General features: G+C 35.0%; 1 protein-coding gene across 2 annotated transcripts; it reads right to left on the bottom strand.

Annotated features, from left to right (window-relative positions):
- Positions 1-175: 175 nt before the first annotated feature.
- Positions 176-16,357, bottom strand: dnajc21 (DnaJ heat shock protein family (Hsp40) member C21). Of its 2 annotated transcripts, none has more exons than XM_067375809.1 (12): positions 15,994-16,357; positions 15,706-15,799; positions 11,973-12,096; positions 11,140-11,268; positions 8,676-8,980; positions 5,986-6,155; positions 5,227-5,314; positions 2,459-2,623; positions 2,046-2,094; positions 1,781-1,944; positions 1,579-1,663; positions 176-349 (listed from the first exon to the last, which is right to left on the bottom strand). In XM_067375809.1, the coding sequence occupies exons 1-12, from the start codon at positions 16,088-16,090 to the stop codon at positions 191-193; spliced, it is 1,629 nt and encodes a 542-aa protein (XP_067231910.1). In that variant the 5' UTR covers positions 16,091-16,357; the 3' UTR covers positions 176-190. The 2 variants fall into 2 exon arrangements, with proteins under 2 accessions (XP_067231910.1, XP_067231909.1); XM_067375808.1 differs by having other exon boundaries at positions 5,227-5,320.
- Positions 16,358-16,642: the final 285 nt, after the last annotated feature.

Genomic DNA, 16,642 nt, shown 5'->3' on the forward strand with positions numbered 1-16,642 from the left:
TCTTTTGGCATATGGCGCATTACAATAGATGTCAGCCCACAGGGCACAAATTCATTATCATAGAGACAAAAAAGACACGCAGGCCCATAAACGCACTCCCTGATGGTTGCAAAACTGCATGTCATCAAACAAAGTGTTCTTGGACAAATGTACAATCAGAGGGGCTTCAGTCTTTCAGTCTGCCTCTCAGTTATCGGTTCTTCCTGGTGTCCTTCTTTTTCTTGCACGTTTGGGCAGTGTTACTGGAGGATAGGGCAGTGGCGTGGCCTGTGGTCTTTAGGTGATCGAAAAGTTTGTTCCTGGTGGCAAATTCATACTGACAGATCACACAGCGCAGGTTTACTTCCTTCTATAAGGAGCAGAAGAAAAAAAAAAAAACACTGAGAAAAGGTTGCATTAAGCTTTTCTACCACAAATTGTTGACAGACATTTCAGAGAGCAATAATGAACTCCAAGCTAGGACTGCACAATTTGGGGTAAAAAAAAGAAATAAAAAAAGAATAGTGATAAAAATTATATTAAAATATAAAGATAAAAATTGTGATTCCAGTTTAAAAGGGTTAGTTCACATACACACACACACACACACACACACACACACACTCAAAATTCATTAATTGTGTCGTTCCAAACCCGTAAGACCTTCGTTCATCTTGGAACACAAATTAAGATATTTTTTATTAAATCCAATAGTCCCCCCCATACAAAGCAACATAATTACCATCATTCAAGGTCCAGAAAAGTAGTAAAGATATGGTTAAAATAGTCAACATGTGGTTCAACCTTAATGTTATTAAGCGACAAGAATACTTTTTGTGTGCAAAAACAAAGCAAAAATAACAAATAACTGACTATTTTTTGAATGATAGTAATTGCATTGCTTTCTCTTGGGGATCAGAAACCTCTCAGATTTCATCAAAAATATCTTAATCTGTGTTCTGAAGATGAACAAAGGTCTTACAGGTGTGGAACGACATGAGGGTGAGTAATTAATGACAGAATTATCATTTTTGGGTGAACTAACATTTTAAAACAAATCTGCTGTGCTTGTTTGTAGAGCTGCACAATTCTTTGTGATTATATTTCAATATGGCTATAAAATATTATTAGTAGTAGTAGTAGTAGTACAACTTTATAGCCATATTAATATATATTACTAAATGGAAATATAAAAATTACTAAAATATTACTATAATATTTCACTGTAAAATAAAACATTGAGTATTTAAGAAAAATAATATTATACTTTTATTTTACATTACAAATGTAAAATTATAATACTAATATTTATGGGTGTCTTAATTGCTTCATTAAACCATCAACTTTTATTTTGATGGAAAACTCTTTTAAAGCTTCTCTTTTAATAGATAATTTACAAATTTATTTCAACATATAATATGTAGAACTACTTCATTACACCAATCAGAATCAGAATAAACAAAGCAGTCATATACACACATATTATTCAATAATAGTTGTTATAGAAAATCACATTTGAAGTTGTATATGACTGGATGATGATTATAAAACAGCTGTAAGGCAATAGAGAAGTGGCTGCTTGCTCACATGTACACACACCTCTTGTGCAACTTCTACACCTCCATGTGGTTTGCTGTTCTTTTTAGAGTCTTTTGCACCTTTCTTCCCTTTTGTCTTTGCGGAGCTGTAAAACATGACACGGAGAGTTAATCTCAGTTCATATCAATATACAGAGGACTTTACCCATAATGCTCTTTATATAAACATAACATTTTAAACTGGTGGTTTGTTAAACAGGTACCTTTTTTGGTTGGTGGGTTCACATCCCTCTGGTTTTAGATTCTCATCTGGGTCCTCAGAGGGGACAGGGGCATCCTCGTTGTTGCCCGAATCAGGTGCGGGTGGAGGGTGCTCTTCTGTGGACTGTTGGACTGGACTGTCCATCTTTGGTTCTTCTGGGAGATTCTACAGAACAACCGTATTAAAAAAAAAATTATATTTTACTGGATCAAATCTAGTCAATTCAAATACTTCAGGGGTTCGGAGGTTAGATTTCAGTGACTTACATTTACATTTTTCTGCTGACGTTTCTTTTTCTTCTGCCTTTTAGATAATCTGTAATCAAAGGAACCAATCAATGAACAAAAACAGCTAATAATGCCGCCAGATGCCTTGCTTAAGTACACAAACTTATAGATGTTCTACAAATTCCTTTATTACAATTTCAGACAATATGAAAAACAATAAATAACTAATAAAGAAAATGTTTGAATTTTTAATCCAGCAATGACTATGTCAGCAGTGCATTATCTATCCTAATTATTTTAACATTAATATTAATTAATAATATTTTTACATTAACATTTCATTAATGTTCACGGTAGATGTTTATAAATCTGGCATATTCTGAAATAATAATAAATAGTAGCAAAGCAAACAAATTATATTCAAAGAGCACATCTCAAATGCTATGGTTTACTTCTGTCTCTGTGTGCCATCAAGTTCATCACTATCATCATCATCGTCCTCTTCCTCCTCTCTCTCGACAGAGTTCTGACTCAGTGACTTGTCTTCCTGCTCCAGCTGTTGCCGTAGCAATGCCACCATCTCTCTGTGTTTTTTGGACTTCTCATGGTTTTTCATGCTGATATGAGAGAAACAAATTATACTGCTGCATTATATGCATGTATACATTATATACATGTAATGCAAGTAAATTACCTAAAAACACGCTGTTTGTGATTATAAATAAATTAATAAAACAGAATAAAAGTAGAAAACCAACACATCTAAGAGAAAAAAATCTAAAATCATTAAATATCAACATTAATGTCGATTTACAATACCATTTAAAGGATTTTTTTTTAAATTATTTTTCTTTATTTGTTAAATTGATCACAAGTTACAGTAAAGATATTTAGAATGCTACAAAATTTTTCGGTAACACTATTTTACAGTGCCGTAGTTACACGTTACTACATGTACTTACTGTAGTAATAACAGATTATTATACATAATTACAAGTAACTAACCCTAAACCAAACCCTAACCCTAACTGTAACTCTATACTAAGTACATGTAGTTAATTAACCCTTAAATGCATGACTGTTTCGCCAATCATTCTTACATATTCGGGTCTTTATCGACCCAGATCTATATCTAACACGGAAGGATCTCTACCTGTCGTGATAATATAAAGCTTCTCTGATATTAGAGTAACAATTACAGAAGAATAAAATAAAGCATATTTTGTTACCTTTTGGAGCTTGAAAGGGTTCAGTCTGAGCAAATGTTTTATGCCATCATCACTGTCCTCGTCAGAGCTAATTTCCCAGTAAATTCAGCAAATAATAGGCTAGTTTTATGTTTGAGTTTGCAAATATGAGCCTATTCTCGAAACATTCTCAGAACTATATAATTTTCAACATCTTCAAAATCAATATTTCGATCACTAACAGCTTCACCAGATCCATTAGTGAAAGTTACAGTCATATTTGATTGCGTTCAGTACTTGCTCTGCAGTAAATCGCTGAGCCATTTCATGTTTTTCTTATTATTTAGTTTTCTGTCTGAAAGAGTCATCACTTCAGCATTGTGTATCAGACACCACCTTGTGGAATAAAGGTGAATTGCACTTATTCCGTCATCTAAGATTCAATTATTGTTGTGCAGAAAAAAATATAGGTACACTGATACAGACCTCAGGTCGTTAGCGACCCTATACAATTTTTACAAAAAATTAATAAAAAAAATAGCCATTCTTTTATAATTTTATGATTTTTTTCATGTTATATTCTTTATAATGAATCGATTGAGGAATACCAAGAAGGTTGAAGTCTAACTTTAAAAAATGAATGAGGAGGAGGGTAGTGAATGACGTTCCGGGTCACTAAAGACCCGAGGTATGCATTTAAGGGTTAATAGTACTCAGTACTTATTTGAGTAATTACAATGTAACTACGGCACTGTAAAATAAAGTAGGGCTGCAACAACGAATCGATAAAATTCGATTATTAAAAGAGTTGGCAACGAATTTCACTATCGATTCGTTGTATCGCGCGACTATTACGCCTGTCAATGAGACGCGGAGATGTTTGAGTATAAAAACGCGTGGTTGAGCGAGAAGCAGAGCGGAGCAAAAATAAATAAATAAATAACTAAATCAAAATTTGCTGTCAAAATTAACACTGATCTGTTGTCATGTATTTATTCTGTGCTTTGTTCCATATCGGTTATTGTTGACAAATATATTTGTTTGTTGTACTTTAAAATGAAATTTAAAAAGTTTTTTTATAGCACTTGGTCATCTTAAGCTAAACAAAACTATACATCTTTTTGTGCAATTTATAAAAAAAAAAAGCCCTATATATTTGGCAGATGTAAAGCATACATGTGTATGTTTTTTGTGTTAGTCCATTTGTTTTTTATTAACAGCTCAGGGATGTTAAAAGAGCAACCTGTTTTTGCACGTTCAGAGGATTTTTTTGCACTGTGAATTTGCACTGTCATTTCTGTTTTTGAATAAAAGGTTGGAAATTAATGTTTTTTCCCCTCCGATTCATCGATTAATCGTAAAAATAATTGACAGATTAATCGATTATTGAAATAATCGTTAGTTGCAGCCCTAAAATAAAGTGTAACCAATATTTCTTTAAAGAAATCAATTGTATTGAAATGCTGTTCAATTGAACTTTCGAGTCATCAAAGAAAACTGAATTTTTTTTTATCATGGTTCCCACAAAAATATTAAACATCATAACTGTTTTCAACATTGATAATGATAAGAAAGGTTTGTTGTACAGCAAATCAGAATATGAGAAGGCTTTCTGAAGGATCATGTGACACTGAAAACTGAAGTAATAATGCTGAAAATTCAGCTTCGCATCACAGGAATATATTACATTTTAAAATATAAAGAAAACGGTTATTTTAAATTCTATTAATATTTCACAATATTGCTGTATTTTTTATCTAATAAACGCAACCTTGGTAAGCAGAAGAGATAAAAAAAAATCAGTTAAAAAAATGTTACTACCACAAACTGTAGAATGGTAGTGTAAATATTTATATTTTATAAATCAACTAAGGAACTGAACTGAAAGATTACATAATTTATTAATCTGTGAAGTGGCAGACTTAAAAAAGTGAGATCTAAAAACTGAAATCAACATGTTTATCAGTGAGGTGATTGAGGGTGCGCAAGGGAAGTTTCCCAGAGCAGTGCGTGTGGGTGATCCGTTCACTCACGCTTTATCGGATTTGAAAGATTTGTCACAGGCAGGGCAATACAGGTCATCATAATAGTCGTCCATTTCCGTGCCACCATCTGCCTGCACTGCATCTGACAAAGGTCAAGCAGCTGTTAGATATGTTCCGTCCATTACTCACAAATGTTTTACAGTATGATTGAGGTATTTTTCATGACTTGGTGACACACTGTGTATTATTGAATTATGAATCACAGATGACTGCTCTGAGTTGTCTATTTATATATTGACCTCTGTAAGTATTTGGACACTGACACTGATGTCACACTTAAAAACATTGAATGTCACTGTATAGGTTTAAAATACCAAAACAACATGTTATGTTGAGCTTGAGAGGGTGTGCTTATTTGTGGCTTTTTTGTGTGTTGCAGAACTGTTTTTAACGGGTTAGTTCACCCAAAAATGAAATTTGTCATTAATTACTCACTCTCATGTCATTTCTACGGTAATTGCATTGCTTTCTATGGGGGATAAAAAAGCCTCTTGGATTTCATCAAAAATATCTTAATTTGTTTTCCGAAGATGAACGAAGGTCTTACGGGTTTTGGAGCGACATGAGGGTGAGTCATTAAAGACAGAATTTTCATTTAAGTGAACTAACCCTTTAAACTTTTCTAAACTTATTTTTTTAGTCTCAAAATTATAAAATGTGCATTGACCCATCCACTGATCCCTGAACCTGTGACCTCCTGTACCCAGAATCCACTCAAGTATATACGTGTACGTCATCAGAACTCACCTCCCCCATCTATGTTTGCCTTCTCCTGCCCGTTTTCCACCTCCTCCTCATCCTCTTCACTCTCTGATGCATCACCGAACACTTGACCATACTCAGCTTCCATCTGCTGCAGTTCTTTCTCTAGCTCTGACATGGCGGCCCAACTCTGTTCCTGATAGTCTTCCGCCAGCCTAATGCCACACAATCAATATTATATTTATTATATATATATATATATATATATATATATATATATATATATATATATATATATATATATATATATATATATTTTTTTTTTTTTTTTTTTTTGCAGCATATTATATATATAGGCTGGATCAGCACAAAATGGAATGGTTAAGCAATGACAACGGTTTGGCCAGACTGTGGAAAAGCTGCTTTTACTTAACACCGAACTTCACTGTGGGCACCAGACAACTGTACTTTGCACCCTTGCATTGCCATTCATTTTGGATTCTGCTAGTTCCAAAATGATTTATTTGGTCTAATGAAACCAGAATATGGATTACCAGAAGTCTGTTTTGTTAACATGTTAGTAAAAGACTAAATGAGCTTCTTGTGCTTCAGCTACTGTAGGTAGTCCTTGTGTGGACAACAATACATTTCACTGCATGGAAGATTAAAATGAAGGCCCAGTTGTTTCAGGGACTTTGTCACAAGTCCATTCTCTGAGTTTCTGGGTTACTTTTGCTTAATTTTTCACACTTAAAGCATCACTTTGCTAATCCTCATTACCAAGTACAAGTAAAAATATAATTTATACGAATTATTTTTTTATATACATAATATCAATTAACTATATCAGCTTAAAGGTACAATTTGTAAAATTTTTGCAGTAAAATATCCAAAAACCACTAGGCTAGTGTTATATATTTTGTCCAGCTGATTATTAACAATATCTCTAATGTTTTCAGCTACGGTACTTGTAAATCATGAGAAAATTCCCATTCTAAACAGTGACACGGGGCTGTGCAGTCGCCTGTCAATGACGCAGTTACCTTTGTTACCGCCTTTACTGACGTAGAAACCACATGACAAAAGTGCCGTGGACAAATGCGGAAGTAGAGTCTAGCGTCCAGCAAACCACTAGCTTGCTTCAAGCAGTTCCTTATTTACTTCTTGCACGTTTTATGGTGGATTGTGTTAATTATTTATGGAACATAATTACTGTTTACCATCTGCCGCTGGTTCTGTCGACAAGGACAGCTCCCGTAAACTCATGACCGGAAAAGCGGAAGCGGCGCCGGCGACTGTGTCATAATAAAAGTCCCGCTGTTCGTGAGGCGTGTGTTGATCGATCGCTCCAGCTCCTCGTTCCGCTCCCGCAACACTCAGTCCTGCTCTGCTTCATACTACAGTAACGTTAATAATCGCTTCCACGAACATGAGTTCTTCCAGACTCCAATCCCTATTATTTTGCACCGTCCGTTGAGATGGAGACCACACATGTCCCAAGTTTCCACTCTAAAACTTTACGTCAGGGATGGACAACTCCGGTCCTAGAGGGCCAGTGTCCAGCAGAGTTTAGCTCCAACCCTAATCAAACACACCTGAACCAGCTAATCAAGGTCTGTAGGATTAGTAGAAAGTTATAGGCAAGTGAGTTTTTATCAGGGATGGAGATAAACTTTGCAGGACACTGGCCCTCCAGGACCGGAGTTGTCCATCCCTGCTTTACGTCATCAAACTAGGCCTTTGTTTTGAATAGGCTTCTAGCGACCTCTAGCGGAAAAAAAAAAATCACAAATTGTACCTTTAAATTAAGTGAACAAAATTTAATATATAAACTTCTGCATAGTTTGTGCTTGCCATTTAATGATCATTTGAAACGTAGCAAACTGGCAGCTCCAGAAGTAATGAAAATGAAAATATTTATCTTGAACTCTCCCATGGAAACTAAACTTAATTAAACAATTTGATAATCAATTAAAAAGGAATTTATACCTGTATGATATTACACTGCAGCCACATTGGACCAGCGGTTTGTAAAATGAATGGATGCATTATTCATTATTTATTCAAATGCGGGAATTCATCCGAAGCTCGACTCATCACAGTGCATTATGGGTATTCTCTAGCCGGTTGTGTACACGTTATTGCAGTGCATTGTGGGATTGAATGAGTGCACTTGATAACGTCAACTATGGTTTCGGACACCACTACAAATGGCTGTCCCCTCAAATAATGTCCTATTTAAGGGTATAGGGGGTGATTATTTAAGGGTATAGGGGGTGATTTTTTGTTGTAACACAAAAAAATAACGATATGATTTCATACATATAATATGACAACTTGCTCTCTCTGGCTCAGTGGCAATGCCAATGCGGATCTGAATGTTTGCTGTGATTGTACATGTCAAACAGACAGGAGAATTGGTCATTTAGGAAAGAAATCGCATGGATGTTTGAATTTAAATGTTTTTTTGATCTTTTAACAATTAATATATATAAAGGATCATGTGACACTGAAGACTGGAGTAATGGCTGATCAAATAAATGTAGCTTTACTGAACATAACAGATTAAAAAAACATAAAAAATAAATCTCCCTCATATTTCAAGGTTTTACATGACTGTGACACTATCTATATATAGCTAAATATCTCTCCCAGTTTATATATTTTTACCGTTTGTATGGACGAAAAATGCCGTCATATCACCCAGCCTCATAAAATGGGATAATCTCACTCACTTGGCCTGGTTAAGCTTCTGTTTTCTCCTCAATTCTTCAACTTTCTTGGCCTTCTCTGCATTTTGCTCTTCCACCAGTTTCTTATGTGCCTGAACGCGCTTGTCACGTTTTCGGACAAAGGCCACCAGTTGCCGCACCAACTCGCTGTGCTCTTTCCTGGCCTTGTCTCTGGTTTTCTTGTTCTCTTTCTCCATGGCTCTCTTCTCCCAACGGTTGGAAGCCTGTCGCGTGTCGTATTCCTCCTTCCATGCAAAGTTTTTGCGCGTACAGAAGCTCTGCCAGTAGCCGTAGAATAAATGCACAACCTGAGAGCACCAGGGAGACAAATAAAGATAATTATTTAGATTTCAAAAAAAAAAAAAAAAAGTTAAGATAACATATAATACTATATAACTAGATTTTCAGATAATCTTCCTGGATGCTTCATCCTTTTAACAAAAATATCAAGAGGCTTGTAGAATCTTCCTCAGTTTATCTGCTTCTTGCAGGCCTCCACTAATGGCAAATGACTCCCAAACCTCCATTAGGTAAAGTGCAGGTACGAGCCACACCAGAAAGGGAAATGGTTGAGATCACTTAAAAGCCTTCACTTCTAACTGGAGTGGGTGAATCTAATGGTTCAGACCCTGAAAAAAAAATCATCTTGATGAATAAAAGCGATGCTGGGTAGCTTGAACCAAATGTGAAGTTTTAGGTCAAGATTTCCCCCTCTTTTATCTAGCAGTCTGAAAATATATTTTCAGATACAAAATACTGCCACCCTACTTTTACCTGTAATAGCTTATTTGGACAAGTATTTATAGATGAGAAAGATTTTGAGTTCTATTTAGCCAAGTTAATAATCCAGTCTCATTTGGCTGAATGGTCTAAAATGCACTAGAGCCCCTAAAGAACTCTGATGCCATTTTTGAGTATTTTCATGGTACAAAATATACAGTGGGTACGGAAAGTATTCAGACCCCCTTCAATTTTTCACTCTTTGTTATATTGCAGCCATTTGCTAAAATAATTTTTTTCCTCATTAATGTACACACAGCACCCCATATTGACAGAAAAACACAGAATTGTTGACATTTTTGCAGATTTATTAAAAAAGAAAAACTGAAATATCACATGGTCCTAAGTATTCAGACCCTTTGCTGTGACACTCATATATTTAACTCAGGTGCTGTCCATTTCTTCTGATCATCCTTGAGATGGTTCTACACCTTCATTTGAGTCCAGCTGTGTTTGATTATACTGATTGGACTTGATTAGGAAAGCCACACACCTGTCTATATAAGACCTTACAGCTCACAGTGCATGTCAGAGCAAATGAGAGTCATGAGGTCAAAGGAACTGCCTGAAGAGCTCAGAGACAGAATTGTGGCTGCAAATGGCTGCAATATAACAAAGAGTGAAAAATTTAAGGGGGTCTGAATACTTTCCGTACCCACTGTATATTATATTATATTATATTATATTATATTATATTATATTATATTATATTATATTATATTATATTATATTATATTATATTATATATAACCCCTGACCCGAAGCATGACATACTGAGGAACGCAGAAGCGCAGAGGATAGAGAAAAACAAAACACCGGTCACGAATTAGAAATCTAAAATGAGAAATTTTCAAGAGAAATGTCAGAGGATTTCGATATAAGAGAAGAGGATGGGGTGTAACTATTTATCACAGTACGATATTTCGTGATGCAATAATGTTACGCTTTGGAAATAAGCAGCGATGCGGCCTTCCACGCGTTTTTAGACGCGATATGTGAACAGCCCCCATTCATATGTTCATGTTAAATTTAACATTCTTTTTCAGTGACAGACAGACCTATTCAGCTGTTGATTTGAATACAGAAGGTTTTTATTAAACCTTGAAATGTGATCTTGTACAAGGAAAATTATTGAAATTTGTTAATGTTTTTTGAATAAATCTTGTTTGAATTTCAGTTTCATTTTGTTCAAAATATTGTGATACGTGTCGTATCGCGAACTCCGTATCAAGATACGTACCGTATCGTGACCTGAGCTTATCGTTACACCCCTAGAAGAGGAGCTTGAGTTTGTTGCCCAGTCCTATTTGTTTGATCCATGAGAGGCGCATAGGCTTCTGAGTATGCATACGGTCGTCTGCTGGAAGCTAGTTATTTTAGATTAAAAAGTTTTAAATATGGATATTTTTCTTACAAAACCCATCGCTTCACTTCAGAAGGCCTTTATTACTTTTATGATGGATGGATGCACTTTTTTGGCTTCAAAAATCAGGCCCCCCATTCACTGCCATTATAAAGCTTGGAAGAGCCTGGATATTTTTAAATATATCTCCGATTGTATTCGTCTGAAAAAGAAAGTCATATACACCTTGGATGGCTTGAGGGTGAGTAAATCATGGGGTAATTTTCAGTTTTGTGTGAACTATCCCTTTAAAAGCTGTAATGACGTGTGCTAGTGTCTACATACAGTGTCATAGTCACTCTGAGAGTCTCCAAATGAGGGAAACTCATCCTCCTCGTCTTCTTCATCTTTACTGTGCTCCATCTCCTCCTTTACGATAGACTCAAACAGGTTCCTGTATACAGTGTAAAAGCCCTACAGAGACAAAAAGAGAAAGAGCTTGCGCTATTAAAACACATCAAACATCAATTTCTACAATTAATAGTCTGGACCACTCCAAACTGAAAGCAAGACTTTGCAGTGCATTTTCAGCATGAACTTCTACTGCCCTCCAGTGGTACATGAAGGCATCCACTTGGCAAAGTAAGTTGTAATTGCAAATGTCAATCAGTAAACTAACTGCTAAAAGTTTTGTTTTTTCTTTCCTTTAATACCAATGGCAGACATGTGTACAGAAGCTTTTTTCCTCCACAGAATAAAAAAATCAGACTTTTTTCCTCAAAATTGCCTGTCTATATCTCAATTCTGACTTGCATTGCCAAGTTTATAGTCAACAACTCTGAAGAAAAAAAAAAATCAGTATTGCAAAATATAAACTTGCAGTTGCAAGAATTGTGTGATATAAACTTGGAATTGCAAGATTAAAAAAAAGTCCGAATTATGAGATTTAAACTAGTAATTGCAAGTTATAAAGTCAGAATTGCAAGATATAGACTCATAATCACAAGAAAAAGGTCAGAATTGTGAAATTAATCATTCACAATTACCTTTTTTTTTATTCTGTGGTGGAAATAAGCTTCTATAAATGAGGTATACTTTATAAACGGATAAATGGAAAATACTAAATCATCAATAAAAAAAAAAAGATGAACGGACAAAAAATACATCTTAATATTCACCTGTTCGTCATCTCCATAACCCGAGTAACAGGTGACAGTAAAGAACTGCACGAGATCAATGCTGTCGTCCTGGTATTCTCCGCTGACTCCCCCTTTCAACAACGCCTCTCGGTGGTTATCATACCTTGAAGCAAAAGTAACAGCCATATTAACAATTAATGATGCATAATGAAAACTAATATATATTTGAAGTGAACTAGCCATTTTTGTAAACTAATGGCCAAAAACTAATTGGTATCACTAGTATTTAGTCCCATATATTATTGAGTTAATGTGTCAGAAAACAACAGTAATTTTTATTAATTTAAGTTATAACAAATAATTATGTAATGAACTGTTGCAATATATTTTCAATTTGCAATACAAGCTGGAACTTATATAGTATGGCAATAGGTTGGAAATAGGTTAATTTAAACTGGAAAGCAATGTAATACGCTGCAAGTATAATTTTTTTTTTTTTTAAAAATTGATATTAATAGCTATTATATTAATAGCTGTGGATAAGCAGAATTCACAACAATTACATTCAATACTTCTCCCTGTCAATCCAAGCCCATATGCTGTTATTTTTTCCATAGAACACAAAAGGAGAATTTTGAAGAAGTTCTTTTGTATACAACAGCAGCAGTCACTTCTGTCATAAAACTCCACAAAAGTAGTCCATCCATACCACCATATGGAAAATAGCTTAGTTTCAAATTTTGTTCAATGAAATAAACATAGCGGTTCAGAACAACAGGAGAGTGAGCAAAGAATGACAAAATGTTAATTTCCTTAAAGGGTTTGTTCACCCAAAAATGAAATTTCTGTCATTAATGACTCACCCTCATGTCGTTCCACACCCGTAAGACCTTTGTTCATTTTAGGAACACAAATTAAGAATTAAGAAATTCAAGAGCATGATTTGGCACTATAATAAGGCAATTTGTATATTGGATTCTGGAGCCTATGTTATTACGTTATTACATGTTATTTCTGTTACGTAATAAAAACTTTAATTGCAACTTTTTAATCTCAAAATCCTTCTTGGGGAAAAAAAAACAAAACTTTTTTTTCACAAAATTGGGAGATTCAATTCCTGTTGTGCAGCATTTTGTTTGCCAAAAAAATAATAAAAAGGATCATTAAAAGAATAAACAAATTGTTAATTTTTGTTAATTGTTAATTTCATGCCTTAATTTGATTATTTTGAAATTCATAAATCCATCCAATCATTAAGTCATCCAAACGTTTATGGCTTTCTTTCTTTAGTCGATAAGAAATTAAGGTTTTTGAGGAAAACATTCCAGGATTTTTCTCCACAAAGTGGACTTCACCAGGGTTCAACAGGTTGAATGTCCAAATTGCAGTTTCAAAGAGCTCTACATGATCCCAGACGAGGAATAAGGGTCTTATCTAGCGAAACGAACAGTCATTTTCTAAAAAAAATAAAATCTGTATACTTTTTAACCACAAATGCTCATCTTGCACTAGCTCTGCGATGTGCCATGTATTACATAATCACGTTGGAAAGGTCACACGTGTCGTAGGCAGAAGTACCGTGGTAGGACGAAAAACTCATTTTCTCCTCCAACTTCATTGTTTTCAACTTCATTGTCTCCAAAACCATCCAACATCATTGTTTTTGTAAAGGCCGCTTGACTTAGTCTTAGCATGATTGCTTTGTAAACACTTTCTTTGTACTTCCACGTGACCTTTACAACGCGATTACGTAATGCTTGGCACATCGCAGAGCTAGTGCAAAAAAAGTACATTTGAAAAGTAAATTGAAAAGTACATTTTTTTGCTAGATAAGACCTTTATTCCTCATCTGGGATCGTGTAGAGCGCTTTGAAGCTGCAGTGAATCGGCAATTCACACCTTCAACCCATTGGTAACCGTTTAAAGGATTAGTTCACTTTCAAATGAAAATTTCCTGATAATTTACTCACCCCCATGTCATCAGAAATGTTCATGTCCTTCTCTCTTCAGTTGAAAAGAAATTAAGGTTTTTGATGAAAACATTCCAGGATTATTCTCCGTATAGTGGACTTCAATGGAGCCCAAATTTTTGAAGGTCAAAATTAGTTTCATTGCAGCTTCAAAGCGTTCTAAACGATCCCAGACGAGGAATAAGGGTATTATCTACAGAAACCATCACTAATTTTCTAAAAAAAAAAAAAAAATTATACATTTTAACCATAAATGCTCATATAGCTCTCTTCTTCTTCTCTATTAGAATTCCGGCAATGTAGACACTGCTAAGTGTATTACTGCCCTCCACAGGTCAAAGTTTGAACTAAATTGTCATATACAATATGCTAGTGCAAGTATATAACAATTAGTTCAAACTTTGACCTGAGGAGGGCAGTAATACACTTAGCAGTGTCTACACTGCTGGAATTCTAATAGAAGAAGAGAGCTAGTTCAAGATAAGCATGGTTAAAATATAAAAATTAAAAAATATTTTTTTAGAAAATGAGCAATGGTTTCTCTAGATAAGACCCTTATTTCTCATCTGGGATCATGTAGAATGCTTTGAAGCTGCAATGAAACTGTAATTTTGACCTTCAACCGTTTGGGCTCCATTGAAGTATGGAGAATAATCCTGGAATGTTTTCCTCAAAAACCTTAATTTCTTTTTGACAGACTGAGAGAGAAGGACATGGACTTCTTGGATGACATGGGGGTGAGTAAATTATGAGGAAATTTTAATTTGAAAGTGAACTAATCCTTTAAGTCTGCTATATGGAGAAAAATATTTTCCTCAAAAACCTTAAAGGAACACTCCACTTTTTTTGAAAAAAGGCTCATTTTCCAGCTCCCCTAGAGTTAAACAGTTGAGTTTTACAGTTTTTGAATCCATTCAGCCGATCTCCGGGTCTGGCGGTACCACTTTTAGCATAGCTTAGCATAGTTCATTGAATCTGATTAGACCGTTAGCATCTCGCTCAAAAATGATATTATGCACAGTTTTTTTACAAATGTCTCCATGGTTGCAAGGCACACTCCCTTTGCAAGCAGGGAGTCACAGGCGCAGCGTAATATCATTGCGCCTGCTGCAGCCATGATACGGCAGCAAAGTTAATTGATTATTACGCCTGAATGAGAGTATAGTTCCTAGCCATAGTGGCCTAGAAAATCGCAGCTTTCATTTTCCGTCGGTCTTAGTACACGATGTAACTACAGAAGAGTCAAGTTTTAAATAGGAAAAATATCAAAACTCTTTGGTCATTTTTAAGCGCGATGCTAACGGTCTAATCAGATTCAATGAACTATGCTAAGCTATGCTAAAAGTGGTACCGCCAGACCCGGAGATCAGCTGAATGGATTCGAAAACGGTAAAACTCAACTGTTTAACTCTAGGGGAGTTGGAAAATGAGCCTATTTTCAAAAAAAGTGGAGTGTTCCTTAATTTCTTTTTGACTGAAGAAAGAAAGACAAACATCTTGGATGACATGGGGGTGAGTAAATTATCAAGAAATTTTAATTCTGATGTGAACTAATCCTTTAAAGCAGAAAACGGAAATTAGGAAAAAATAAAACAGAAGTTCAGAAGAAAACAAAACATATTTCATAGGGTCCTAAAAATTTATTTTTATTAAACCTTTATATATACAAGTTTAAAGATTTCAATCGATAAGACATGCTTTTTTGATTACTAGCAGTTAATTTATGAATTTCACAGGGCCCAGATTTGCTGAACATTGTGGTGTTGTTTTTTTCCACCGGTTTGTTGCACTGTAGGTCTTACCAGGCTCTCTCCTGTGGATCACTCAGAACATCATATGCAGCCTGGATCAGTTTGAACTGCTCTGCAGCCTCATCTGAGTTATCCAAGTTCTTGTCTAGAACCAGAATAAAAAAAATGACACATTACATTATTTCATGATTAAACTGACGGAAGTCCTATCATTAACAGCACTTGACAAATAATCACTGAGGAATTATTAGAGAACAGGCTCAAATATGAGGCGATACCAACAGCTTTATATTAATATGAGACTATGGATTATCGAAAAGATCAAACGAAATCAAATACCTGGGTGCCATTTCAAGGCTAATTTCCTATAAGCCTTTTTCAGGTCATCGTCCGACGCGTCTCTTTTAACGCCCAGCACCTCATAGTGACACTTCATCCTGGCTTGAGGGAGATCTTACACAAACTGTAAATGCTATGCTTTGAAAACCCCTGTCATTTACTACAGTTCACACGAAATGTCATCAATTTGCCCACGTGGATCATAAAATAAAACTATAACAGCACTAACCTAATAACACACAAAATATAATAAAAATTAGACACTAATGCAACCGATAAGCGAGCTTATTCATCAACTTCTTGGACGGTTGACATATTTCAACTCAACAGAAAAATCGCACGAAGCCGGTGTCGTGTGTGGATCCGCGGCGCATAGGATTGATGTCACACACGAGGCGCGTTGCTATTGGCTGAGAGTTGTGTGTACTTTTTAAATAGATTCTCTATTTTTTAGTTATTTATTTGAGATTTTATTTGTCTTTACCTTGACAAAATACAGCCAGGATAAAATAACTTTTAAGAATAAATTAACATGTTCCATATCATAGCTCAAAATAATGCATTTTCATTCGTTAACCAATGTTTGTAATCATATCATAAACACGTGATATAATACAGACTCGCATAGATTATTGATTAAATTATCATC

The sequence above is a fragment of the Chanodichthys erythropterus genome, chromosome 22, assembly GCF_024489055.1.
Source record: "Chanodichthys erythropterus isolate Z2021 chromosome 22, ASM2448905v1, whole genome shotgun sequence".
In the NCBI taxonomy this organism is placed as follows: Eukaryota; Metazoa; Chordata; class Actinopteri; order Cypriniformes; family Xenocyprididae; genus Chanodichthys; species Chanodichthys erythropterus.

Excerpts from the sequence above, each read along its gene's own strand:
- dnajc21 (XM_067375808.1), bottom strand. The coding sequence starts at position 16,090 with ATGAAGTGTCACTATGAGGTGCTGGGCGTTAAAAGAGACGCGTCGGAC. Across the intron at positions 12,097-15,705 it reads GATCCACAGGAGAGAGCCTG|GTATGATAACCACCGAGAGG; the intron begins GTAAGACCTACA and ends TTTTGCTTCAAG. Across the intron at positions 1,664-1,780 it reads GAACCCACCAACCAAAAAAG|CTCCGCAAAGACAAAAGGGA; the intron begins GTACCTGTTTAA and ends CATGTTTTACAG.